The 27,792-nt window shown below is 37.7% G+C and overlaps 1 protein-coding gene and 1 long non-coding RNA gene across 3 annotated transcripts; one reads left to right on the top strand and one right to left on the bottom strand.

The window, feature by feature from the left end:
- The first annotated feature begins 797 nt into the window (after window positions 1–797).
- LOC145137080 (Flavodoxin family protein) lies at window positions 798–4,574 on the top strand. 2 transcript variants are annotated; one of them, XM_079071226.1, is made up of 13 exons: window positions 798–1,073; window positions 1,158–1,446; window positions 1,589–1,666; window positions 1,750–1,854; window positions 1,934–2,025; window positions 2,129–2,313; window positions 2,404–2,501; window positions 2,576–2,650; window positions 2,763–2,873; window positions 2,940–3,071; window positions 3,316–3,435; window positions 3,538–3,754; window positions 3,843–4,574. In XM_079071226.1, exons 2-13 carry the CDS (start codon window positions 1,309–1,311, stop codon window positions 4,364–4,366), a joined length of 1,875 nt encoding a protein of 624 aa, XP_078927352.1. In that variant the 5' UTR covers window positions 798–1,073; window positions 1,158–1,308; the 3' UTR covers window positions 4,367–4,574. The 2 variants fall into 2 exon arrangements, with proteins under 2 accessions (XP_078927352.1, XP_078927353.1); XM_079071227.1 differs by lacking the exons at window positions 798–1,073; window positions 1,158–1,446; window positions 1,589–1,666; ... (3 more) ...; window positions 2,404–2,501; window positions 2,576–2,650 and having other exon boundaries at window positions 2,763–2,844.
- A 373-nt stretch (window positions 4,575–4,947) lies between these two features.
- On the bottom strand, window positions 4,948–5,756 carry LOC145137081 (uncharacterized). The gene is made up of 2 exons (XR_013720861.1): window positions 5,392–5,756; window positions 4,948–5,297 (listed from the first exon to the last, which is right to left on the bottom strand). It is a non-coding gene; the product is annotated as an uncharacterized LOC145137081 (long non-coding RNA).
- Between the last annotated feature and the right edge of the window lie 22,036 nt (window positions 5,757–27,792).

Below are 27,792 nucleotides of genomic sequence, written 5' to 3'. Positions count from 1 at the left end.
AACGCCGGTTCTTTATTTTTGTAAAATCGAAACAACCGTCGAAGCTTAAAAATCTTGTATCAACCCATAAATTCTTGGATCTTAATCTTAATAGTTACAACTATTGCTCTTAACCCCCCCCCCCCCCCCCCCCCCCCCCGGTCGTCTTGGCTTCCATGTCCGTTCTTTGTTTTTTAAGTATTCGCTACAACCACTGAAGCTTATAAATCTAGACACCCTATAATTTTTTAGACCACAATCTTGATAATCACAGTGGATACTCTTAAACCCCATTGTCATCTTCCCATATATGTTTGTTCTTTATTTCCGCAAAATTGAAGCAACCATTGAAGCTTAAAATTCTCGGACCTCTCCATAAATTTTTGGACCTCCATCTGAATAATCATAGGGGATTATCTTAAACCCATCTTAATCCCATCACTGTCGACTTCCCTTCCACACCCGTTTGTTATTACTACATAATCGAAGCAACCATTGAAACTTAAAAACTTTGGACCATTTATGGAATTTGACCCACAAACCCACGGATTCAAATCTGACCTACGAACCCCCAACCTATGAACCCGTATAAATAAGTGGGTTAACCGACTGTATATGAGTTTATGTTCCAAACCCGCCAACCCGTGACCTGTATAGTTAAATGGGTCGTATTCGGGTTAGTGTATTTTGACCCGCTAACCCACAAGGCGCCAACCCGAACACGACACGATTTCTAGGCCTAGAAAAATCGACATTATATCATTCAGGCTCCATGGAACACCAACATTCTACCTCTGGCCGAATCAGAGGGGCCATAAAAACCTTTGAACAATTCAGCGTTTACACTCCCTCTGAACCCTTCTATTTCATTCGTTTTCCTTCACTGCCCTCTCTTCTCTTTTGTCGTGACCGGAGTTTTCAACAGAGAAAAAGCCGTAACAACTCCTGTTGCCGTCCTCTGCCTTCTCCGACCGGTGCCGTTCTCTTCGCATCTCCGACCAGAGTTTTTAGCAGAACAAAGAACCTTCCGATCTCTTTGTCACTAGCGCCGTCCTCCTCCGATCTTCGACCAACGCTGTCTTCAACCCTCTAAAGTAAATGAACAGAGCCTCCCGATCTATTTTCTTTCTCTAACAAGATTTTGGTGAACTAAACGCCTCCAGAATTTTTTCTGGCAGACGAAATCCGCTAAAAACCTTGCTAATTTTTCCCTGGCCCGCGAAGCACACATTGAAAGAGCAATATTCGACGCCGTTTCCGGCGTGTGCTATACTGTTTCAATCTCAGCTTAAGACTACTATAATACAACAGCTCTGAATTCTTATAGCAATGGAGAAATCTCGATCACTGTTGATTCTATACGCCACTGAGACGGGCAACGCGTTAGATGCTGCCGAACGATTAGGCCGTGAAGCTGAAAAAAGAGGCTGCCCTATTCGTATGTTATCCCTCGACGAATTTGACCCCGTAAGTGAACTTTATGAAATTATACGCCCCCTTGCTACACTTTCCGATGATTATTTGGTTCCTCTATTTTGTTTATGCAAACAATTTCATAATCAATTTGTTATGTGTTTCTGCTATGCATATTACTTGTTGCTTATACCAGAGCTCCTTACCTTGTGAAGAATATGTAATTTTTGTGGTGTCCACAACTGGACAAGGGGACACCCCCAATTCCATGAAGGTTGGTTCTTTATCACTGCTTTAACTTTCAAACTTTTCATTTGTTATTATTTCTTCTTTCTATTCTTGATTACCCAAATTTAGGCGTTTTGGACATTCCTTTTGCGAAGAAGTTTAAACCAGCAGTGGCTCGAAAAAACAAACTACACAGTATTTGGATTGGGAGACTCTGGTTATCAGAAATACAATGTAAGTTGAATTAGTTATCATGCATGTGATCTTTGTAGATTACATTTGTGAAAAGACTTAAATTGTCATGTAATTACAGTTTGTTGCAAAGAAGCTTGACAAAAGACTTGCAGATCTCGGGGGAACTACAATTCTTGAAAGAGGTTTGGGAGATGATCAACATCCTTCAGGGTATCTGTGCCATTTCCAGTATTTATACAACTTTGTTGCATAATCTTTCTGTATTATATACAATAAATAAATTAAATAAAGTTGCTATGATTTTCTTATACAGATATGAAGGGTCCTTAGATCCATGGATGTCATCTTTATGGACCATGTTATATAATAAAAATCCAAAATTCTTCCCAAAAGGTTTAAATATTTCTGTGTCTGATATGAAGATGCTTGGTCAACCAAAAGTGGAAATCACATATCTTGACTCGAATGCAGTGCATTCACAACCTTCAGCACAAATTGGTAAATAGCCTGTTTATTTTCAAATTTCACTATTTTTCAACCTTCAAAGTTCAGATTTTATTTAACTGTAACTGATTTTTTTTGTGACAGATTTGAAGTTACTTGAGAAGGATATAGTGAGGTGTCGGTCAATGTTGTCCGCGAAAAAGTCAAATGACAAGAGTAAACCCGATTGCTTCTTGAAACTGGTAGTGATGAAATTTCCTGGTATTTTTATATTCTTCTTTTGTTAATTTATAATTTGTACTATTGTTTGATTTAGGTTAAAAATCATCCAATTACTAGAACAAGTTATGACAAAGATGTACGCCATTTGGAATTTGAGCCACTTTCATCTGTAAGTATTATCAAGCTTATATGTATTAGTTGTTTTTTTGGTTAATAATATATAACTGTTTACATAAAAAGAAACCCTCTTAATAAAATTGTTACTAAGTTGCTTTATTCAGACTATCGAGTATGAAGTTGGTGATGTTCTTGAAATTCTTCCTTCACAAAGCCCTGAAGCAATCGATGCATTCATGACTCGCTGTAATTTAAACCCTGAATCCTATATCATTGTGAGTAATGTTTTTAAATAGTTGTAAAATCCATTTATAGCATATAATCTAGACACTAAATTTCAGGTTAAGCCTAGAAATAAAGAAGATTCCTTTGAAGATGGTGTTGGTGCCTCAAAAGATCCCATAAAACTAAAAACATTTGTCGAGTTGACTATGGATATTGCATCAACTTCACCCAGACGTTACTTTTTTGAGGTAAAATATCTGATTAAATCTTTTGGTGTTATTATATGCTACTAATTCTACATTATTTCAACACATACTTGTAACAGATTGATGTATTTTAACTAATAACAAGTTCATTAAGTATGATCAAACAAGGGTGTATGTATGTCATATTGTCATATAATTATAGTAACCAACTCTTTCATTCCATTCCTACACGCCAACAAACGTGAAAACGGAATGCAATGACTCGTTCCATTCCAATATCGTGTAGGTCATGAGTTTTTTTGCAAGTGCCGAACATGAAAAAGAGAGGCTTGAATATTTTGCCTCACCAGAAGGAAGAGATGATTTCTACCAATACAACCAGAAAGAACGAAGGACTGTTTTAGAGGTATATATATTTTGAATTTTATTTTGCCAAAAAAAAAAAAGTTTTTGCATTTATTTTATTTGGTGGTGAAGGAAGGAAGGGCAATATGGTCTTTTTTTACAGGTACTCGAGGATTTCCCATCTGTAGATATGCCATTTGAGTGGTTGGTGCAGCTGACTCCTCCATTGAAAACACGAGCCTTTTCAATTTCTTCTTCTCCTCATGTTCACCCGAATCAAGTACACCTCACAGTCAGCATAGTTTCATGGACAACTCCTTTTAAGAGGAAACGCATCGGTTTATGCTCCAACTGGCTAGCTTCCCTTCATTCTCATCAAAGTATGGAATCAACAATTCCGTTCCATTCCTTTCTCAATTCCATCATACCAAACACCACCTTACTGTTTTTGCTCATTTTTTTCAACAGGAGTCTGCATGCCAGCATGGTTTCACAAAGGCTCACTCCCCGCCCCACACCCCTCACTCCCCCTCATCCTTATTGGGCCCGGAACCGGTTGTGCACCTTTTCGCGGGTTCGTGGAGGAGCGGGCCTTAAACGCAAGTAATTCTGGACCGATTCTTTTCTTTTTTGGATGTCGAAACGAGGATAATGACTTCTTATACAAAGATTTTTGGGTTTCCCATTCGCAAAATGGAGGGGTACTTTCGGAAGAAAAAGGCGGAGGGTTTTATGTTGCTTTTTCAAGAGACCAACCGCAAAAAGTGTATGTACAACATAAGATGCGTGAACAAAGTGGGAAAGTGTGGGAGCTTTTGAGTAAAGGGGCGGCGGTTTATGTTGCGGGGTCTTCGAGTAATATGCCGGCGGATGTTTTGGCGGCTTTTGAGGAGATTGTGGAGAGAGAAAGTGGGGTGGAGAGAGAAGCGGCGGTTAGGTGGTTGAGGATGTTGGAGAGAGGTGGAAAGTACCATGTTGAAGCATGGGCTTAGTGTGCCTGATACAGTATTGTACTATTGTACTGTAATACAAGGAATGGTCGGAATGGTTGGGGAAACTCCCGCTGTATAGCTATTTATGGTTTAAAATTTAAAATTTTGTAGGATTTAGGTCGATTATAAAGGAAAGTGAAGTTTGCACTTTTATTTTGTTATTATATTTTATTATGTGGGTTTATACAATTTGCTATTTTCTTATAAATTTTTATATCAAATTATTGCAAGTAAATTTTATTGGTTGAATGTCTTATTATTGGCTATTTTGTAGCGCCATTGCTTCTCCACATTAAATAAAACATCAAATCTATATGCCCTCTAAAAGATGACTAGGTGAACGTTTCAATTGATGAGTAGTTTCTAGACCAACGACAAAAGATTTGTTAAAACATACACTCGATATATATTGAAGCTTAAATAGCAAAGCAAAGGCCAAGTTAATATTTGCCTTCTCATGTGCTATTTCTCTTCTATATATGTTTTCATCGACTGTATCATAACGAACTGAAATAAATAAATTATCCAACGTTATGAAGAAAAACATAAAAAAACGAAATCTAATGGTTAGATAAGATATATGTGGTGCAAAACCTTCTCGCAAGAAGTGGGTCTTAATCATCTATTCAAGTACTTACAATATTGTTAGTCTTCTAAATGATATTTCTAATTTTGTAGCAGCCATAAGAAGGTGAGAATCAGTAAGATATCTCCTTCCTACACATCAATATGCAAAAAGCTGCAATTCTAAACCAAAAAAAAAATTCTATATATGATACATGGATGAGAAATATGAAAAGACGTCAATGAAATCTCCAAGGAATGCATTGGATATTAGAACAAGATCCATTCCATTTGCTTGTGCATTCGTTCTTAGGAAGATCACAACATTTACATATCATTCCAAGTGTATCGAAACTACTTAGATATTCTGCAAAAGTGACCAAAATAACTTTTATTCAGCATAAGAAATTTTATATAGAAACAATTAGAAACACAGATTCTGGGTTGTAGTGGGTGCTTACTTTGCTGAGGGATGATGGAGAGTGGTCTTGCTTCTGTCATCAGAGGATGAGACTGGTATCTATAACTGGTAATCAAAAGGAACATGAAGAGGAGGGAAGCAGGCTTAATCATCTTTTCTTTTAATTAATACAACGATGCTGGCATATATGATTGGTTTTTGGGTTTGTATATAAACACCAAAAGGTTGATGATTGAAAAGTATGTCTGTCACTCGAGTTGACTATACACAAGGCCGACTTAGTCGTCGATAAATTATTAAAGTAACGATTGAAAGGGATTTAAATGAATATTAAAACATGAGAATCTAGAAGGGTTTGCTGGTTTGGTGTTGATGTGTATTTAAAGCCTATGTGCTTCTAGATATGATTACGAAGGCATGCTTCGTGCGTTTCTTGTCTTTTGCTCTGGGTTTCCATGGAAGTTTCCTAGCATTGGTGCCGCAGTTTTTATATGCGAAATGGGCTTCTAGCCCAGTGGTCAGGTGTTACCCTCCCTCCTTGAGGCTAGGATTCAAATCTAGCAGTGGGTATAGTTGGAATTATCAATAGTTTAGGAGTAGTACAGATTTGTTGTCCCAAAAAAATTGCGACCAACATTTGATGAAGTAAATTACAGTTTTGGTCCATGTTCTTTACATCCATCAGAATTTTTAGTCAAACTTTTCAATTTTACATGACTCGTCCCTATGATTTAATTTTCTTGAAACTTTGGTCCTTTGGGCTAACTTGGTAAGATATAAGCTGTTAAGTTGGAGTAAGATGACTGATGTACCCTCGTTCGGATTTTCATTTATCTTGTCACTTTCTAAATTACAGGGATCAATTTTATAAATGAACAAAAATTAGAAATAAAGCTCTAACACTCGGTTGCAACTCCCATCCATGATACGTTTGTATCTAAACAATCACAACTGCCCATCTCCACCATCATCGAAAACCTCCATCAGCGCATCGCCATCTCTTTGTTGCTACTACAACTTCGGTTTTGAAATAGGCCATAGCTATAAAAAAATTCCCCACATTACATGGATTAAATTTATAAATGAACAAATAATAGAATTAAAGTTGTAACACCCAATTGAAACTCCCATCCATGATACGTTTGTATATGAATGATCATAACTATCTGTCACATCCCCTATTTTTTCACGGCTAGAAAAGACCAGTCTTTGCTTATTATAAAATCAGAGTTTTAATTTACAAATGCGGGATTTGTCCCATAAAATATTCCCGAAGAAATGTTTTTCATTGATTTATTAAAAACTTGGGATGTCATAACTGATATATGAAACATAAGTATAAACGAAGACTTACAATATCTTAATATAGTCTAAAGTTCCTCAAATCTCTCAGGCGTCATCATTATTGTTTCCTGTGATACAAAGACACTGAGTGGGTTAGGTTGGAAAACCTGGTGAGATACATAAGGTTTTCAACCCACAATATTATAAATTTTAATAATTATAACTATCAACATTCGATTAACCTAATTACTCCATTTCTGATCACTCTCACTTACTAATTCTATTATGATGATCTTAAGGGATATTTCCTAAATGATCTTTATCAACGGACAACTATAATTCTTAGGTGATTAGGCACGAAGATATGATAATACTCGTGACAACACGACATTATATTAATACTTTTTGTATGATCACGACAGGCACGACAGTATAAAGTACTTGGGTTTAGCACGACAGTACAAAAGTACTTGAGATAGACACGACTTATTATCTCACATGACTGTCCTATCGCAACCATTATTTCACACAATGTGACAACCCGAAAATTTTTGCTTTGTAAGTCCAGCCATTCAATTCAACCGAGTGTCAGACTCGTTTCTGCTATCTTTTAGCCTTGTTTAGAGTCTGTTTAAGGGTTCAAAGCTCAGTACATTCAAACATTGGGTATAGGATTGAGCAGCTTAAGTTCATTGGTTTGCAATCGAGCCGGAAACTCCATCACAAGGAGTTTACGACCGCAAACTAGGAGTTTACGGTCGTAAACTCTTGGCTGGCCGTAAACTTCTTCCATATTCATGATATTCCTTCATTTTTCACCACTTCTCACACCTCCAAGTATAGAAAATCGATTCTCTCTCAAATATCATCGAGTTCTTCATCCTAGATCTTCAAAAACGTAAGTGATTCTTCCATCTTTGAGTTGTTATCCTTCTTAATCATGTATCATCCTTTAATTTCATCCATAAAAATCATCTTTTTGGGTAGATCTTCAAGATCTTCATCTTTCACCAAGAACACACACTTGTTCTTGGTGGCCGTGAACACCTTTTTGAGCCTCCAAATTGTAAGTATCCTTTCCCCTATGCTTAGTATACGTTAGAAACTCATGTTAAACACCTTAGAATCGACCATTTAGCAGGAACAAAAGGAGTGTACGGCCGTACACCCTTGCATGGCCGTACACACCTCAAAACACCCCAAAAAGGGCTTCCAAAATGAGAATCTAGTTCATATTCTTGTTGACCATGAGTGTAACGACGTAAATTTTAAAACAATTTTTCATTTTTCAAACATAATAAATCTCATATAATATTCTCAAAATCTCATGTATCAATGTCATCACAATAAAACATATCCCAGAATCTCAACACAGAATCTTCTGCCAGTGTGTACAATTCATGTCGGCGCCTTCCCGCGACCCTCGCTGATACCTGAAACACATATCACATAACACGGTAAGCATAAATGCTTAGTGAGTTCCTCAAAAATACCACATACAACACATACGCCACTCGAGGCTACAGTACGACCCTCCGGTCGATGTGTCTCAGCGGAACCCTCCAGTCCCGTAGCTCGTTGGACCCTCTGGTCCGGTCATAGCTCGTTGGACCCTTCGGTCCGGTCTGTATCGTTGGACCCTTCGGTCCGGTCTGTATCGTTGGACCCTCCGGTCCGGTCTATACAACACATAGCATACATATAACACAATGCACATAATCTCATATATACACATAGCATACAAGACCCTCCAGTCTACACATAAATACCACTCTAGGTAATGTATAGTGAGAAGACTCACCTCGGCTAGCAGGTGAGCAAATAACCTCGCGCTCGGATCTCGAACTAGTCTCCTCCTAACACAAAGGATGAATATCTCTTATTATTACTCTTCTCACAACTCAGATAATCGAAGGCGGGTCTTTCTCTTTCTAACTCATTAAAGTGGGTAAAAGACCATTTTACCCCCTCCAAGGTCTCCATCACATATGTTGACCAAAACCCCATGGTCAACAGAAGTCAAACTCGAGTCAACAGTCCAAGTTTGACCCGACTCGTCGAGTGCACTCCTGCGACTCGTCGAGTCCCCTCGTATCCTCAGAAGTCTCAAAAGTCCAGCTCAACTCGTCGAGTTGACCCCCAACTCGCCGAGTTATCGCACAATCAATCCATCGGGACAAACCCTGTCGACTCGTCGAGTCAGGTCATGGACTCGGCGAGTCCCTTTGATCTGATTTCTCATTCAGACGATTTCAACCAGATCTATCACTCTAAACTATAGATCTATCATCCCAAGGCTCAATAATTACGTAAAGCTTCGATCTTTACGTTCATACATGATGCTATTGCTTCAAAACGCCAATACATGCTCTTCATGAAGGTTTTTGCTCATCAACCCTCATTTGGACCACTAAAGCTGAGACATCTAGACTCTAAGGACCTTAGGAGGTCCAGATATGAGGTTTCTAACCACAACCAGGTCTCATTCGACTCATAGATTCAAAAGAATGGAAGCAAAGCCCTAAATCTCCCAAAATGAGATCTAGTACAAGGAATGAACAAGATGAGAACTTTGTACCTTCTCTTAGCAGCTGAAACACTCAATACCACAGATCCATTGCCTTCCTTTGTTCCCCATCAAGAAGCTCTTCATCCTTCTCCATACAAATGCACCAAGAACCACAATATGAGCTTCTCTCACACTCTCTAGCTACAATAGCAAATAGGGTTTGCTCTCAGGGGAAGGTAGCCGCAATTGAGGCTATAAATGCCTTTAAATAGGTCCCAAACCCGGGAAATTAGGGTTTCTCTGCCCAACACCTACTCGACGAGTCCGTCCTCTGACTCGTCGAGTCCATTCATTAAATCCACGCGACAATCTCGACTCGACTCGGCGAGTTGGTACCTCAACTCGTCGAGTCCCTCCTTAAATCTCAAGATTAACATACACAATAATGTCCCTGAAAATCCGGATGTTACAATGAGACCCATTAGTTTCCCTATTGTTGAATCACCCTTTTGTGCATATTTCACCATGAGTGTACGGCCGTACACTCCATGGCCGTACACACCAAGTTGTGGCCATAAACACTTGCTAGGTACTTGTTATCCATTATAACACTTGAATCCTTGAATCCCTATGAAACAAGAACCAAAAATGCATCCATATTGGAGAGTTTACGGCCGTACACACTTCGTGTGGCCGTAAACTCAAGTGTGGCCGTGAACACACTTCTCTTGGCCGTACACTCCCCTTTGATCAATCACATGTGATTCTAACACTTAGTCCAAGTGTTTCCTAGTCCTTAAGGGTGTTTCCTTGCATGTTAGTTGCTTTTAAACACTAAATTCATGCCAATATATGCCATTATATGTCATTAGGACTCGTTTGTGTCTCGAGACTTCATTCGTGGAACTTCTCATCCTTACGCGCATATTCGTTTGAATCACCCACATAAGGTGAGTTCATACCCCTATAATCAATCTTTTAACTGTTTTAAATGGTTTTAAGGGGGGGGGGGAATACAAGTTGGAGACAATGATAATTGTGTAAATGTTTTGTTATAAACATCTTTTAAAGGATTGCTTATGTACTTATAAGTGATCAAAACATTTCAAAAACTCTTTTAAAGTTATGTTACTTTATAGTTTACAAAACTCCGTTTTTAAAGTACAATCATAACTTAGTAGATAAATGAGTCTTTTCTTCAAGTCAATAACAGTTCAAAGTAAAGATACTAGTAAACTATAATAGGTATAGTTTAGGGGTTCAGTTCACACTAGAACATACTATAAAGAGAAACAGGGAGGTAGATACAATACACGATAACATAGAGAACATACTATAAAGAGAAACAGGGAGGAAGATACTATACACTATAACAAAGAGAATATACAATATAATATAACAGAAGAACAAATCATGATTAACAAAATTATACCAATGATCACTAACTCATTGTTCTAAACAAAAGGTGATAATAAAAGTGGTATACAAGATCAAGATAACTTTAATGTGAGACTACTTCACGGCTTAGCAATTTGTTTGCTGAAGTCGCGTTTTGTAACCAGAGTCTCTTACAGGGAGAGCGTATAGTATGGTTACAACCACATCACATTATAACCTTAAGTAAACAATTTGGTTTTTAAGGTAGTCAGTACTTCAGTAGTCACTTTAAAAGACTACTGCATACTTACATTTTCTCATTACTTTCATATTGTGATATTCTCACCTGAAAGGGAATGCAAACTATTTTCGAGTAAAAATAGTTATATACTAGGGAAAACTTACATCATTTCAGTCGACAATCACAACAGTCAAATCTTAGTACATTCAGTAGAAAGGGGCCTATAATGCTAACTTTATGATTCCTTAGGTTGTACATCAGGGATATATATTAATCGGATCCGATAGGTAGTAGAATGCGTGCTTTCCGCTTCATTTCTTGTTCCTTGTTTGGTTGTGGGCTTAGAGCAGATTCACCCAATCTACTATCTATTCGACCTTAGCTATATATATATATATATATATATATATATATATATATATATATATATATATATATATTCCGTATACACGAAGTAATCATAAGGAGTACCAGGTATGGGTCGGGTCATAGTACACTAATTCAATACACCATTTTCTAGTACAAAACATACTTTTCAAGTAGAACATTTAGTAGACAAAACTAGAAACTTACCAGAAAAAAGGTTTAATCCATTTTATTAAACCAGTATAACTTAAAGGACCTTAAGTGGTTAATTCTATAATACCTTAGTTTATACATCAGGGTTATATTAATTAATACCCGATAGGTAGTTGGATGTGTGCTTTCCGCCTTACTTCCTGTTCCTTGTTTGGTTGTGGGCTTAGGGCAGATTCACACAATTAACTATCCGTTCGATATTAGATTATATATAGCCTGTATAAACTAAGTGATTACGGAAGGAACTATTGTGGTTACTATTTTTACTAAAAGAAATAAGGGTTTTCTTAAAGAATGTTTTCATTAAATATAAAGGAACTATTACAGTTAACTCTGTGAGTACCAAGTGAATACGCCATGGTTATATACAACGATGATCTAACAAACAATGGGATGTGTGCCTTCCGCCTCATTTTTTGTTCCTTGTTTGGTTGTGGTCTTAGGGCAGATACACACAATTGATTGTTTGTTTACTCTGGGTTTTATATAACTTGCATCCGTTTAGTACTCATAGAAAGGATTGTAGAGTCATTTTACTTATCTTTCACTAAATCAGGAAATATAGGATTTTCTGGAGGAACATGCGAACTTTTCTAAAAGAACTTACAACTTACATTACATCACTAAAATCTTATGAACTCACCAGCTTTAATGTTGATCTACTTTTTCAAAATACCTTGTATTCTCAGGAGACCAGTAGACAAGTACGCGCACTGGGATTCAGAAGATGGAGCATAATAGCTTCATGTCTTGTTTTGTTATTTAATTTTGTAGTCTATCTTATGTGAACCACATACTTTGTAAACACTTTCTTTCTAATGAAATGGTTGTTTATTACTTTGATTTCTATGATGCATGTCTTGTGATACTAAACATGACGTCCTGCACCCCCGAACGTTTCCGCCGTTCCGGTTTGGGGTGTGACAGATTGGTATCAGAGCATTGTTTATAGTGAACTAAGTATATAACCGATAAAAGATATACAACTATAAATACAATGGGGCCGAAGTGTTCTGGATAATATTATATTTTAAAAATATAACGATACCTTATAAAAGTATACATACGTGCTTATACATATATACATACTAGAACAAGTATCACAAGAAGAACAGAACAAAAGTATTTAAAGGTTGAACACTACAGTCAAACCTGGACAGTTATGTAATCATATCTAAGATCAATATAGCCTGATCAACTATATTCATTCGAGATGTGAATGACATGTGTTTGGGAGTGATGTGGTGTCGCAACAGTCTTAAAACTTACCTAACACTATCCAAGGGATTTCTAGATCAGTACATAAAGTTAGAATACTATGGGAGTATTTTATGATACTATAACACGATAACAAGTTTAAAACATACCAAGTTCATTACATTAAAATACTATAGGAGTATTTTAGGCGCTATAAATAACTTATGTGATAACTTAAAAGACCCTTACAGATAGATCTATAATTTTGGAGTGTATACTTCCAAGGTTTTATATAATTGAGATTTTATAGACTTAGAATTTGTGATTTATGCTTCACTACCTGTTCCTTATTTGGTTGTGGTTTTGGAGTAGGATCACTTATTCGAACGTCTATTTAATCTTAAATTATATACAACTTGTATACATTGTGCAATTATAGGAGGACTCTATAAGGATCACCCCATAATGTTTCACTTAAATCTCATAGATTCTTTAGACACTTCCGTTCTCGCACGACAAAACCAGATATATGCAACCACTTCCTCATAGCAGTCAACAGAAGAGTCAAGGAGGAACGAGAGCAAGTTCATGAGAAGTTTTCAAAGAAGGATCAGCCGAAGTAACCAAAACTTTTTATGCGTCACACTAATAAATAATAATCTTGTTTTACTTAATGAGTTAGTGGAGACACTGCTCACACTATGTGTTAGGATTATTTTCTTTTCGTGTAACTAGTAACTGTTATTCAAGTCACAGATATTCATTCGAGGATAGCAACTTCTGATTCATAAAGTTTATTTTGTATAAACTTCCTTTATGAATTGTTTCCAGAACCAGATACACTCAGAACTAGGATAACCTTGTCTTTCAGCTTTTGGCTTATAAACCACTGTTATAGACTTATTCCATCTCATCTTTGTATTCTTTTAGCAAAGATGTCTCCTCGCAGATCAAAAAGACACACTATTCCGATAACTCCAACTCAACCGCCACTACCTCCTCCTCAGTTCAATCCTGCTGCTCTCCAAGCAGCAATATCAGCCGCGGTGGTAGCTGCTCTATCACACTTCAGCGAAAGTGGTATCTTCGGATCTGGTAGCGGTACCCACTTAACCAACCCCAAAGTTACTCACGAACACCCAAGGGAGTGTTCGTATAAGGACTTCATGAACTGCAAACCAAAATCCTTTAATGGAAATGGTGGAGTCATCGCTCTGATGCGATGGTTCGAGAAAACAGATTTGATCTTCGAAATCTGTTCGTGCCCAGAAGGGAGCAAAGTGAAGTTTGCTGCCTGCACCTTCTCCGACAGATCCCTGACATGGTGGAATAGCCATGTTAAGTCACTGACATTACCAGTGGCTAACTCAATAGGTTGGGAGAACCTGAAAGAGATGATGTTAGAAGAATATTGCCCTAGGGGCGAAGTTCAAAAGCTGGAACAAGAACTATGGGAGCACACTATGGTCGGCTCGGACATAGTGACCTACACTGACAGGTTTAGCGACCTGGCAGCACTATGTCCAGGGATGGTTAACACGAAAAGTAAGAAGATAGAAAGGTACATCTGGGGTTTATCTACCCCGATTCAAGGAGATATGCTGTCTTCTAACCCACCTACATTCGATAGCGCCAAACACCTAGCCCAGAGACTCATTGACTATGGAGTCCGCCATGGCGTGGTTGTCCCCGTTCCCGAGCCATCTAAGGGAGGGGACAATAAACGAAAGTCGGGGAAAAAGAGGAAGGAGCGAACAATACAGGAAACCCCGCAGGAGCAACAAACGAGTACTATATATGCCACTACAACATCTGCTACTCCAGCATCTGCCAGTCGATATGCTGGAACTCTCCCAAAGTGTGGAAAGTGCAACTATCACCACACCGGAGTATGTCAATAAATGCAGTGTCTGAACTGCCACAGAAATGGACACACAGTCCGTTTCTGTAGGGCACCGGCTCAATCGATCTCCCAAGTCCCTGACGTTGAACAAAACCACGCCTGCTATGGCTGTGGTGAGATGGGACACTATAGGAGGGACTGCCCGATAACAAAGAACTCGGGAGCGGATGGACGAATTCTGATGATCACCGCAGGAGAATCTACCTCGGAGTCGCCAGCGAGCAGCGATACGTTTTCGAAATAAAATAATTACTTTAAAAACTAATTTATATTTATATAAGATTAAAACTTGGGGGGAAAACATTTAAAAGTAATTATAACAACTCACTTATATGAACAAGTCACAGTATTCAAGAGAACTAAAAGATTCGTTCAGAGAAGCTATGATGGCTTAGTATGTACATCAGGGTTGTGCATAGCTAAGATTTTGCAGACTTAGAGTGAGTGATTCCGCCTTAATTCCTGTTCCTTGTTTGGTTGTGGATTTGGGGCAGAGTTACTCAGTCGACCATCTTATTCATCTTAATTATTCATAACTTGTATATGTCAGGTGATCATAGTGGTACCGAGGAGGATCGTAGTATAAAGTATTGACACTAGTTATCAAAACACTTGCATTGTATGTGCTCGCTCATCACGGTACGATACGTAGAAGTGTTAACATCAAGGAGAAAACAGAAAGCACTAGAAAGTATTCACATAGTACATTGTCGAGCACACTATGGATACATCATCGTATAACAAACATTTCTTTCAAATCGGTCAAACTTTTGTTCAGTAAAGAGTCCGTTACTATCATTCGTCATGAGTTGGTGTGGTCCTCACCATACTAAGTTCATATATTTCCAACGCATCGACCATCAAATTCACGAAACCCTCGTCATTCGTAACGAAAGTCCAACCCAGACGTCGGAATTGTCTACCTCTTATTTAAAACCCCGATGTACTCATGCGAAGAGTGCTTTGCCCTCCGAGACCTTGCCGCCGTATATTCAACAAACCTTCCGAATTACCACTCGTACAACAGATCAATTTCAAGCACGATGGCTAAGGACGAATACAGCCCACCTATCACTAATAAGTGTATACGTGAGGGTGGTATATCATTATGATTATGCAGATCTAGTATGTGTGTTTCCGCCCTATCTCCTGTTCCTTGTTTGGTTGTGGACCTGGGGCAGAGTCGCACATCCGACCGTCTTACTAATCTTAATTATATACAAATTGTATACACGAGGTAATGATATATGGACCAAGTATGAATCCTATCATGAACAGTAGAGCAAAGTTGCCAGGTCTACGAGTGGGTATTTTGCCAATCAGAGGAGCACAAACCCAGTAGTACTGCTAAGAAAGCTAATTTCGGGACGAAATTCCATCTAACGGGGGGATGATGTGATAACCCAAAATTTTTTTCTTTGTAAGTCCAGCCATTCAATTCAACCGAGTTTCAGACTCGTTTCAGCTATCTTTTAGCCTTGTTTAGAGTCTGTTAAAGGGTTCAAAGCTCTGTACATTCAAGCATTGGGTATAGGATTGAGCAGCTTAAGTTCATTGGTTTGCAATCGAGCCGGAAACTCCATCACAAGGAGTTTATGGCCGCAAACTCCCGCAAACTAGGAGTTTACGGTCGTAAACTCTTGGCTGGCCGTAAACACCTCCCATATTCATGATATTCCTTCATTTTTCACCACTTCTCACACCTCAAAGTCTAGAAAATCGATTCTCTCTCAAGTATCATCGAGTTCTTCATCCTAGATCTTCAAAAACGTAAGTGATTCTTCCATCTTTGAGTTGTTATCCTTCTTAATCATGTATCATCCTTTGATTTCATCCATGAAAATCATCTTTTTGGGTAGATCTTCAAGATATTCATCTTTCACCAAGAACACCAAGAACACACACTTGTTCTTGGTGGCCGTGAACACCCTTTTGAGCCTCCAAATTGTAAGTATCATTTCCCTATGCTTAGTATACGTTAGAAACTCGTGTTAAGCACCTTAGAATCGACCATTTAGCTGGAACAAAAGGAGTGTACGGCCGTACACCCTTGCATGGCCGTACACACCTCAAAACACCTCAAAAGGGCCTCCAAAATGAGAATCTAGTTCATATTCTTGTTGAGCATGAGACCCAATAGTTTCCCCATTGTTGAATCACCCTTTTGTGCATATTTCACCATGAGTGTACGGTCGTACACTCCATGGCCGTACAACCATGGCCGTACACACCAAGTTGTGGCCATAAACACTTGCTAGGTACTTGTTATCCATTAGAACACTTGAACCCTTGAATCCCTATCAAACAAGAACCAAAAATGCATCCATCTTGGAGAGTTTACGGCCGTAGACACTTAGTGTGGCCGTAAACTCAAGTGTGGCCGTGAACACACTTAGTGTGGCCGTAAACTCAAGTGTGGCCGTGAACACACTTCTCTTGGCCGTACACTCCCCTTTGATCAATCACATGTGATTCTAACACTTAGTCTAAGTGTTTCCTAGTCCCTAAGGGTGTTTCCTTGCATGTTAGTTGCTTTTAAACACTAAATTCATGCCAATATATTCCATTATATGTCATTAGGACTCGTTTGTATCTCGAGACTTCATTCGTGGAACTTCTCATCCTTACACGCATATTCGTTTGAATCACCCACATAAGGTGAGTTCATACCCCTATAATCAATCTTTTAACTGTTTTAAATGATTTGGGGGGGGGGGATACAAGTTGGACACAATGATAATTATGTAAATGTTTTGTTATAAACATCTTTTAAAGGATTGCTTATGTACTTATAAGTGATTAAAACATTTCAAAAACTCTTTTAAAGTTATGTTACTTTATAGTTTACAAAACTCCGTTTTTAAAGTATAATCATAACTTAGTAGATAAATGAGTCTTTTCTTCAAGTCAATAACAGTTCAAAGTAAAGATACTAGTAAACTATAACAGGTATAGTTTAGGGGTTCAGTTCACACTAGAACATACTATAAAGAGAAACAGGGAGGTAGATACAATACACGATAACATAGAGAACATACTATAAAGAGAAACAGGGAGGAAGATACTATACACTATAACAAAGAGAACATACAATATACTATAACAGAAGAACAAATCATGATTAACAAAATTATACCAATGATCACTAACTCATTGTTCTAAACAAAAGGTGATAATAAAAGTGGTATACAAGATCAAGATAACTTTAATGTGAGACTACTTCACAGCTTAGCAATTTGTTTGCTGAAGTCGCGTCTTGTAACCAGAGTCTCTTACAGGGAGAGCGTATAGTATGGTTACAACCACATCACATTATAACCTTAAGTAAACAATCTGGTTTTTAAGGTAGCTAGTACTTCAGTAGTCACTTTAAAAGACTACTGCATACTTACATTTTCTCATTACTTTCATATTGTGATATTCTCACTTGAAAGGGAATGCAAACTATTTTCGAGTAAAAATAGTTATATACTAGGGAAAATTTACATCATTTCAGTCGACAATCAGAACAGTCGAATCTTAGTACATTCAGTAGAAAGGGGCCTATAATGCTAACTTTATGATTCCTTAGGTTGTACATCAGGGATATATATTAATCGGATCCGACAGGTAGTAGAATGCGTTTTTTCCGCTTCATTTCCTGTTCCTTGTTTGGTTGTGGGGTTAGAGCAGATTCACTCAATCTACTATCTATTCGATCTTAGCTATATATATATATATATATATATATATATATATATATATCGTATACACTAAGTAATCATAAGGAGTACCAGGTATGGGTCGGGTCATAGTACACTAATTCAATACACCGTTTTCTAGTACAAAACATACTTTTCAAGTAGAACATTTAGTAGACAAAACTAGAAACTTACCAGAAAAAGGGTTTAATCCATTTTATTAAACCAATATAACTTAAAGGACCTTAGGTGGTTAATTCTATAATACCTTAGTTTATACATCAGGGTTATATGTAATTAATACCCGATAGGTAGTTGGATGTGTGCTTTCCGCCTTACTTCCTGTTCCTTGTTTGGTTGTGGGCTTAGGGCAGATTCACACAATTAACTATACTTTCGATATTAGATTATATATAGCGTGTATAAACTAAGTGATTACGGAAGGAACTATTGTGGTTACTATTTTTACTAAAATAAATAAGGGTTTTCTTAAAGAATGTTTTCATCAAATATAAAGGAACTATTACAGTTAACTCCGTGAGTACGAATACGCCAGGGTTATATACAACGATGATCTAACAAACAATGGGATGTGTGCCTTCCGCCTCATTTCCTGTTCCTTGTTTGGTTGTGGTCTTAGGGCACATACACACAATCGACTGTTTGTTTACTCTGGGTTTTATATAACTTGTATCCATTTAGTACTCATAGAAAGGATTGTAGAGTCATTTTACTTATCTTTCACTAAATCAGGAAATATAGGATTTTCTGGAGGAACAGGCGAACTTTTCTAAAAGAACTTACAACTTACATTACATCACTAAAATCTTATGAACTCACCAGCTTTAATGTTGATCTACTCATTCAAAATAACTTGTATTCTCAGGAGACCAGTAGACAGGTACGCGCATTGGGATTCAGAAGATGGAGCATAATAACTTCATGTCTTGTTTTGTTATTTAAATTTGTAGTCTATCTTATGTGAACCACATACTTTGTAAACACTTTCTTTCTAATGAAATGGTTGTTTATTACTTTGATTTCTATGATGCATGTCTTGTGATACTAAACATGACGTCCTCCACCCCCGAACGTTTCCGCCGTTCCGGTTTGGGGGTGTGACACAGAACCCTATCACAATCTTTCATTTATTATTTTGGACAACCCTTCACTATCCAATCATATTATTAAGTATGTTAAACATACCAATAAATCAAGTAGTAATCATATTTATACAACTACATTAAACACAACAAAGATAGCACACATAGCAGTTGAGCATTTAGAATACTTATGTATATGCGTAAGCTTGAAAGTAACTATGCACTCACTTGTTAAAGTGATGACTTCAAAATTTGGGCAGAGCTTCGCTTCTAGCAACCGACCTTTCCTTTGACATGACCTAATATCATTATCACCAAGTCTTAGTCTAATATTATACACGAGTAGAGAGAATCTAGACCTATCAATTATTCGAATGAATACTGATAGTTCTATCAATTAAGGATAAGCCGGGCAGGACAGTCGGGAGGCAGGACCATTTCGACATATAGTTTTTCTGATATCCAACAACCAAGCCGACGTGACCATTCTAAACACCTCTCCCGTAAGTAGATCAATCAATATATGACTTGGAATCACATATAAATCTTAATTATAGGTTCATAACAACGAATATGATTATAATTATAAACTACGTGAGGGCAGAGTAAGTGTAGCTCATTTACAGATTATAGATGAGAACCAGGATCCAAGTGGGCACAACTCTGACTCAAGGTCTCTTACTCAAAGGCTACTACTCGAACGCGTACTCCGGGGTTTATAATTATAAACTACGTGAGGGCAGAGTAAGTGTAGCTCATTTACAGATTATGGATGAGAACCAGGGTCCAAGTGGACAGAACTCTGACTCAGGGTCTCCTACTCGAAGGCTACTATTCGAACGCGTACTCAGGCTAAAAAATAAAGAATAATTATTTTGACCCTTTCAAAATAACTCTTCAAATTTTTTTTGCCCTCGTAAAAGAATTTGAATTATTTTGCCCTCTTTTAAAAAAAAATCTAGGTCAGCCCTTGTATTGATGTCTTTGTGTACATAAAATACATCATTTAAAATATGTCTCATATTGTCCCACCATTTTGGATAAAAAAATAATTGAAAGTTTGTCTAGTTAATCCAATCTAGTATAGTGATGACAAACTCTGTCATATTCTGTGGTGCATAATAAAGGAGGCCTATGACGATGACATGTTGGTGATTGTGCTAATCCCAAGATGTTGCAATGAATAGACTTGAACTAATCAGATTTTTAAAATATTGTTGGCGTAAGTTGGTAAAAGGAGTAAAGAACAATATGAGATAATATCATAATATATTATGGACTCGTACAGATGCATGCATACATGTAGCAAGAAAATGATCATATAACATGGTTTTCGCTACCCACGCCTGCATAACATCCCACTTTCTTTCTAAATACAGATAAAAAGCCTGATACCTTCTCACCGTACAGACATCATTTATGCAAACACAAGTTAACTCTTTTAAATGAATGATCTGTAAACAGAAGCCGATTATCAGATAATTATGGATAGATTTAGTATTATATCTCTGTTGTAGATGATAAGATAGAATAGTTCAAATGTTTAGTTATCCTTATCACTGTGTAATCTATCTATATATATGAATACATACTTAAGGGTAATTTATCGACAATTTACCTTTTCTTCTTGGTATCAGAGCACCGATTCCCAAGGGCTCTGTTTTTTATCCTAATTTTTATTTTTTCCTTTCTTCTCTTCACCTGCTTCTGGAATCTTTCCAGATCATCTCTATCATGGCCCCTACTTTTTTCAATTCCTCTAAAATTGCCACCACCATAACTTGCAAATTAAGTCGCACAAACTTTCTACTTTGGAAGGCACATGTTATACCTATCCTCAGAGGCTTCCAGCTCTATGGTTATCTTGATGGGACTACACCACCTCCTGCAAAGACGAAAACTGTGGGATCAAGCAAAGACGGAAAAGAGACAGAACCTCCCAAGGAAGTCATTAGCCCAGAGCATGAAGAATGGATAGTCCAAGATCAGGCCATTCTCAGTGGTTTGCTATCCTCAATGACTGAGGATGTTTTGTCACAGTTAACCCAGTGTGTTGACACATCCAATCAACTATGGACCTCTGTCCAAACTATGTTCTCTGCACAACACAGAGGAAACTCTATTCAAATTCGTACGCAGCTGTCAACAACAAATAAAGGAGACTTAAGTGCTTCGGAGTACTACCAAAAGATGACAATTTTTGCTGACACTATGGCCAATATTGGTCATCCAATGACGGATGAAGAGGTTATTGGCTACATGTTGGCGGGTTTAGGTCCAGGCCATGGTGATTTGTTCACCGCCATAACTGTTCTTGGAAATCAGAGAGCAGTGACTTTGCCAGAATTCTACTCCTACTTGATTGCTCATGAGGCACAGTCTACAGCCATGAATCGATCCACCGAGTTTGCAAGTTTCGCCAACAATGTTATTCGACAAGATCCAAGTGGATCTCGTCGTAACTCCAACAATAGTTCATACAACTATGGTAATAACAGTGCAAGAGGAAATTATCGAGGGCACGATGGTAACAGGGGCCGTGCTCGTGGACGTGGAAGGAACAATGGATCTTGTCCACGCTGTCAGGTATGTGGTATACCTGGTCATGTTGCACTGAATTATAGAAATCGCTTTAACCACACCTATCAACCAGAGGAGTACATAGGAGGAAACAGTGCCACCACCGTGCCTTACAATCACTGCAATCATTACAGTCATGATACCAACTAGTACCTTGACACATGAGCGACGGATCACTTGACAAGTGACCTTGATCGATTGTCTATACAGGAGAGATATCAAGGCAAAGACCAGGTTCAAGTAGCAAATGGAACAGGTTTGAATATTTCTCATATTGGTCATTCACATATACCTGTTTCAAACTGATCTTTGTCTCTTAAAAACATCTTATGTGTTCCCCAAATTAGCAAACATCTTCTTTCTGCTCACAAACTTGTTTCCGATAACAATATATTCATTGAAATTCATTGTTATTTTTTCTTGGTTAAGGACAAGGTCACGAAGAAAGTTCTTCTATTCGGTATAAGCAAAGGAGGTCTCTACCCGGTACCACTTCGTCGTTCAACTCTCCATCAAGTTGCATCCAGTGTCAAAGTGTCTCCAGACCAATGGCATCGACGGCTTGGTCATCCGAGTCCGGCAGTTACCAAGTCAATTTTAAAGTCAAATAAGTTAGATTGTTTTTTTGATAATATGTCTGTAGTTTGTGATTCATGTCACCGTGCTAAAAGTCATCAATTACCTTATAAAACTAGTGTTCATGTTACAACATTTCCTCTTGAACTCGTTCATACCGATGTATGGGGTCCCGCTCAAGAATCTAGTGGTGGTTTCAAATACTATGTTAATTTTTTAGATGATTTCAGTCGCTATACTTGGATCTATCTTATTAAACGTAAATCTGATGTTGAGCAAGTCTTTTATGATTTTCAAAACCACGTTGAACGTCTTCTCAATGCTAAAAATCGCACTGTTCAGTCTGACAGGGGAGGTGAATATCATAAACTCCATGCATATTTTAAAAGAATAGGCATTGCTCATCGGGTCTCATGTCCACACACATATCAACAGAATGGAATAGTGGAACGAAAACACAGGAATATCGTCGAAACAGGTCTCACACTCCTTGCTCATTCTTCTCTTCCATTAAGATTTTGGGATGAAGCTTTTCTCACAGCCTGTTACTTGATTAATCGGATGCCTAGCAGAATAATTAATAACTCTACTCCCATAACACGTTTCCTAAAAATCACACCTGATTATTCTTTTCTTCGTAATTTTGGGTGTGCTTGTTGGCCTAGTCTACGAAAATATAACACTCACAAACTCAATTTTAGATCCACATTATGTGTTTTCCTAGGCTACAGTTCCATGCACAAAGGAAATAAATGCTTGGATAGATCCGCCGGTAAAGTCTATATCTCTCGAGACGTGATTTTTGACGAGTCTCGTTTTCCATATGCGACCGAATCAGTGTCCACCACACCATCCGATATGGCTGCCATTGTCTCATATCCTCAAACCGAACCAACTCTTGTGAATGACCATTTGAGTAAATATGATTTGTCTTTATTGTTGGCTAACAATTCTGATGCAGCTACAACACCTATACTACCTGTGATCTCTCCAACGAGACCTAATATTGGTGCTAATACACAAGAGATAAATCCTCCTGTGATCACAGCTCCGATAGCAAGTTCATCTACCGGTGAAAGTTCTTCACCTGTTACCGCAGATACCATTGTCTCTGCCCCGCCATCTCCAGGTCCGACATCACCAGTACCTCTTTCTCCAACAACTCCACTTTCACAACAAAACTCTCCAGTGACTCCAGCTCCTTCTGGAATGATTACTCGCGGCCGTGCTGGGAAGACATGTCCTCGAAAATTTACTGATGGTACAGTAATGTACAACCCATTTCGAAAGGCTTTCTTTGCTGAACCTACTTCTTATCGCCTGGCCCTTGCTGATCCTGCGTGGCGTACTGCAATGGAAGCGGAGTTCACTGCGCTACAACAAAACAACACATGGAATCTAGTTCCTAGACCGCCTGATGTGAACATTGTGGGGGGTGCAAATGGGTTTTTAAAACTAAACAACATGCTGATGGTTCTTTGGATAAATGAAAAGCAAGGCTCGTGGCACGTGGCTTCACTCAACAATTTGGGATTGACTATCACGATACGTTCAGTCCGGTAGTCAAACCCGTCACTGTTCGTTTAATTCTTTCTCTTGCGATATCTCGTGGGTGGCATCTTAGACAAATTGATGTGAGCAATGCCTTTCTTCATGGTATTCTAAACGAGGAAGTCTACATGCAACAACCCCCTGGGTTTGAGGATTCTCGGTATCCCCGATATGTGTGCAAGCTTCAAAAGGCCATCTATGGTCTAAAACAATCTCCCCGTGCGTGGTTCCCTAGACTTAGTGACAAACTTCACCAACTTGGTTTTACTTTCTCCAAAGCTGATGCATCTCTCTTTGTGTTTCATCATTATGACATTACTTGTTATATGCTGGTGTATGTAGATGATATTGTTATTGCTGGTTCATCTCAAACTTTTGTAGATCGCTTGGTTAAACTTTTGTCAGTCTCCTTTCCCATCAAAGATCTTGGTCGCCTACATTATTTTTTGGGGATTGAAGTCATTTCCAATTCAGGGGGAATTACTCTCCCGCAAAACAAATATGCTTCCGATTTGCTTCGTCGGTCTAACATGGAGAATTGCAAAAGTGTTTCAACCCCAATGACTGTTGCTAATAAGCTCTCTCTTGAGAATGGAACACTCCTTAGTGAGGAAGATGCATTTAAGTACAGAAGTATGGTTGGAGGACTACAATATTTAACTCTCACAAGGCCAGATATTTCATTTGCAGTCAATAAGGCGTGTCAATATTTATCAAAACCTACAGATGTTCATTTGGAAGCAGTCAAGCGTATTCTCAAAGATATAAAGGGTACTACGAATACAGGGTTGAGTATTCGAAAGTCCAAGTCTACACTATTGAGTGTATTTACTAATGCTGACTGGGTTGGATGTTTGGACTCTCGTAGATCAACCAGAGGGTTTGCGATATTTCTAGGTCCAAATCTGGTATCATGGAGCTCACGTAAACAACCTATAGTCTCTCGTTCGAGTACTGAAGCGTAATACAAAGCTTTAGCTAATGGCACAGCTGAAGCTACGTGGATTCAATCATTACTCAAGGAATTAAGAGTGCATCAACCTAGGCCACCTGTCTTGTGGTGTGATAATCTTGGAGCCACATATTTGACAGCAAATCGGTGTTTCATGCTAGGACTAAGCACGTAGAAGTCGATTTTCACTTTGTCAGAGAAAAGGTGGCAATGGGAGCATTGGATGTTCGGTTTATATCCACAAAGGATCAACTTGCAAATGGGTTAACCAAACCTGTTACACGAAACATGTTGGAAAGATTTAAATACAATCTAAACCTTACTACGGTTAAGATTGAGGGGGAATGTAAACAGAAGCCGATTATCAGATAATTATGGATAGATTTAGATAGATTTAGTATTATATCTCTGTTGTAGATGATAAGATAGAATAGTTCAAATGTTTAGTTATCCTTATCACTGTGTAATCTATCTATATATATGAATACATACCTAAGGATACTTTATGGGCAATTTACCTTTTCTTCTTGATCGAGATGCTTATGTCAAAATGAATGTTGACACCAACCATTGTTCATTCGCATGCTTGAGTTTCCACTCTTCTCATCTTGTGTCCGCACATACTTCCCCTATTTGTAAGTAGATGAAAGTTCATAAGTTAGGTCTACAGGTTCAAGTATATAGCATCACCTTAATTCCTTACTTCGTACGTAGACATAGTTATTTAGAAGAGTCGGCCACAACAAGATCCACATCAAGGTCAACAAGAGTCGGAAATAAGGAAAGAGGGAATTTAAAGTTTACGTGTTTGATCAGGAAGAGTACATGTATACCTTTCTCAGTCTTCTGCTCGAATAATCCAGCCAATCTGCATGATTTGGCATAAAGAAATCACTGACATGTTTCCCATAGGGTCAAATATCAGTCCTCATTCTTGGAGTATTTTCTCAACCCTGCATCAATTAAGTTTTGCAAAATGAAGGCCATTTAAGGAATTAAAACTAGCTAAAAGCCAACGAAAATTGTCTTTTGACAAGTTTGGTGAATAAAGTGGATGGAAATATGGATTGGAGTTGAGGAAGAAGTAATCTGCATCCCCGAGGACTAGTTAACCAATCGGAATTTTTGTAACTAAACCTCAGGATGCAGATTACTTGACCCTAACCCAATATATCAAATTTGGTGGGAAAGATCTTTAATGTTATTTAGAGATTGGTAGAGATGACAAGTTGGCGAAGGAAGAAGCGATGCACATAAGTGGAGTGATGGGGATCTATTTATAATCCTCTCCGGAGTATAAGGATCAAAATGTGGCCCCTTCTACCCTGAATTATGTAAGCAAATTTGGTGCAAAGTCCTACGCTTTTGATGAAAAAACCATAATAATGCTTTTATAGTAAATTCTTAATTTATATTTTTTTTTTGGAACGACAGGATCATATACAAAAAAAAAAATCTATCAAGAAGTTAAGTCGATTGAGAGAGGACCCTTTCTGATTATTAATCCAAAAAAATGGAAGGAATTGAATCTCCTTCGCAAGAAATTAAGATGTGAGACACCACACCTCAAGAGTTATAATGATCCAACATTTCCAGATCACCCAGACGAAGGTTAGCACAGTCGACATTCCACCACGTACAAAAACATGGTTTCTGGTTTCCTCTTGATTGATACAATTCGGGTAGACTAGAAGGAATTGTCACCCACCTTTTTTCCAAATTCAATCACGTATAGAAGACGCCTATGCTTAAAAAATAAGAAAACAGGAGCACACTATGAGAAAAAAGAGCAAAAATATCGTATTTGTGCTTCAAAATGATTATAAATTAAACATGAAACAAGATCAAATTTTACATGATTTGTTGTAAAATAAAATGATATAAAGCATAGTTTTATCTTTGTTATTATCGAACCCAAGGTTATGATAAATTTATATTAGATGTTTAGATTAGTGAAATCTCATGGCAATCATAAGGTTAGTTTTGAGGAAGTAAATTTTCATAAATGCTCTGTATGAGCTCTAAAAAAAATTGACTAGCTGCCCACTTTGTCCCTCCCTCCTCCGCCATGGCAATCAACTTCTATAACTATTTTTGTTTGCATGCCTTACATAAATCAACTAGTTACATATTTAGACATCATAATATATCACGAGGATTCAAATTGTTAAATTGGATCTCATCGGAGAAAAGACTACATGCATCAATATGATTCTCTCTCTCTATATATATATATATATATATATATATATATATGTTAGGATACTATATACTGTACCTGATTGAATACAATAATTATTATTGATTAGCTTATTATAATATAATATATAACTGATTATTTTTATGTATTTTATAGACATGAAAATCTAACCATGATTTTATGTATTTTATTAATAATAGCATCAAAATTTAAAACATCAACTTTAGTGGAGTAGGTTTGTGTCCCATGCAGATATGAATAATAATGTGCTTCATTAAGATGAAAAGAAGCATATCTAGTTGATTCTATTCTTCTACAGCCAATTATGAGGTGAGAACCTTCCTTTATTTTCCAAATGATACTACTTCCTTTGACTGCTTTTGTACACAACATGACCATTCCAGATGCTTTGCTGCATCTCAGTACAAAAAAGACTGGCCCTAATCAAACGACGCTAATCTGTTTCCATCTTGGTTCACATCATATTCCTTTGTTCCAAATAGATAGACACATAAATGGTGACATCATCTACCTACATAAATAGATTGTGCTGGACAATATTTTTCCCATTAATAGATATTGTGCATTAATGTAAATATACATTCATTACAATCAGGCATCACGGGCTAAAGAAAACACAGGCCCGGAAGTGGGCTTACACTAAAAATGCATAGAAATCTCTATACACCAACACCCCCACAATTTTAAC

This window comes from Lactuca virosa, chromosome 9, assembly GCF_052849685.1.
Source record: "Lactuca virosa cultivar CGN04683 chromosome 9, Lactuca_virosa_CGN04683_v6, whole genome shotgun sequence".
In the NCBI taxonomy this organism is placed as follows: domain Eukaryota; kingdom Viridiplantae; phylum Streptophyta; class Magnoliopsida; order Asterales; family Asteraceae; genus Lactuca; species Lactuca virosa.
The sequence above is the reverse complement of the archived record's forward strand: the minus strand, read 5'-3'. Positions and strand labels throughout refer to the sequence as shown.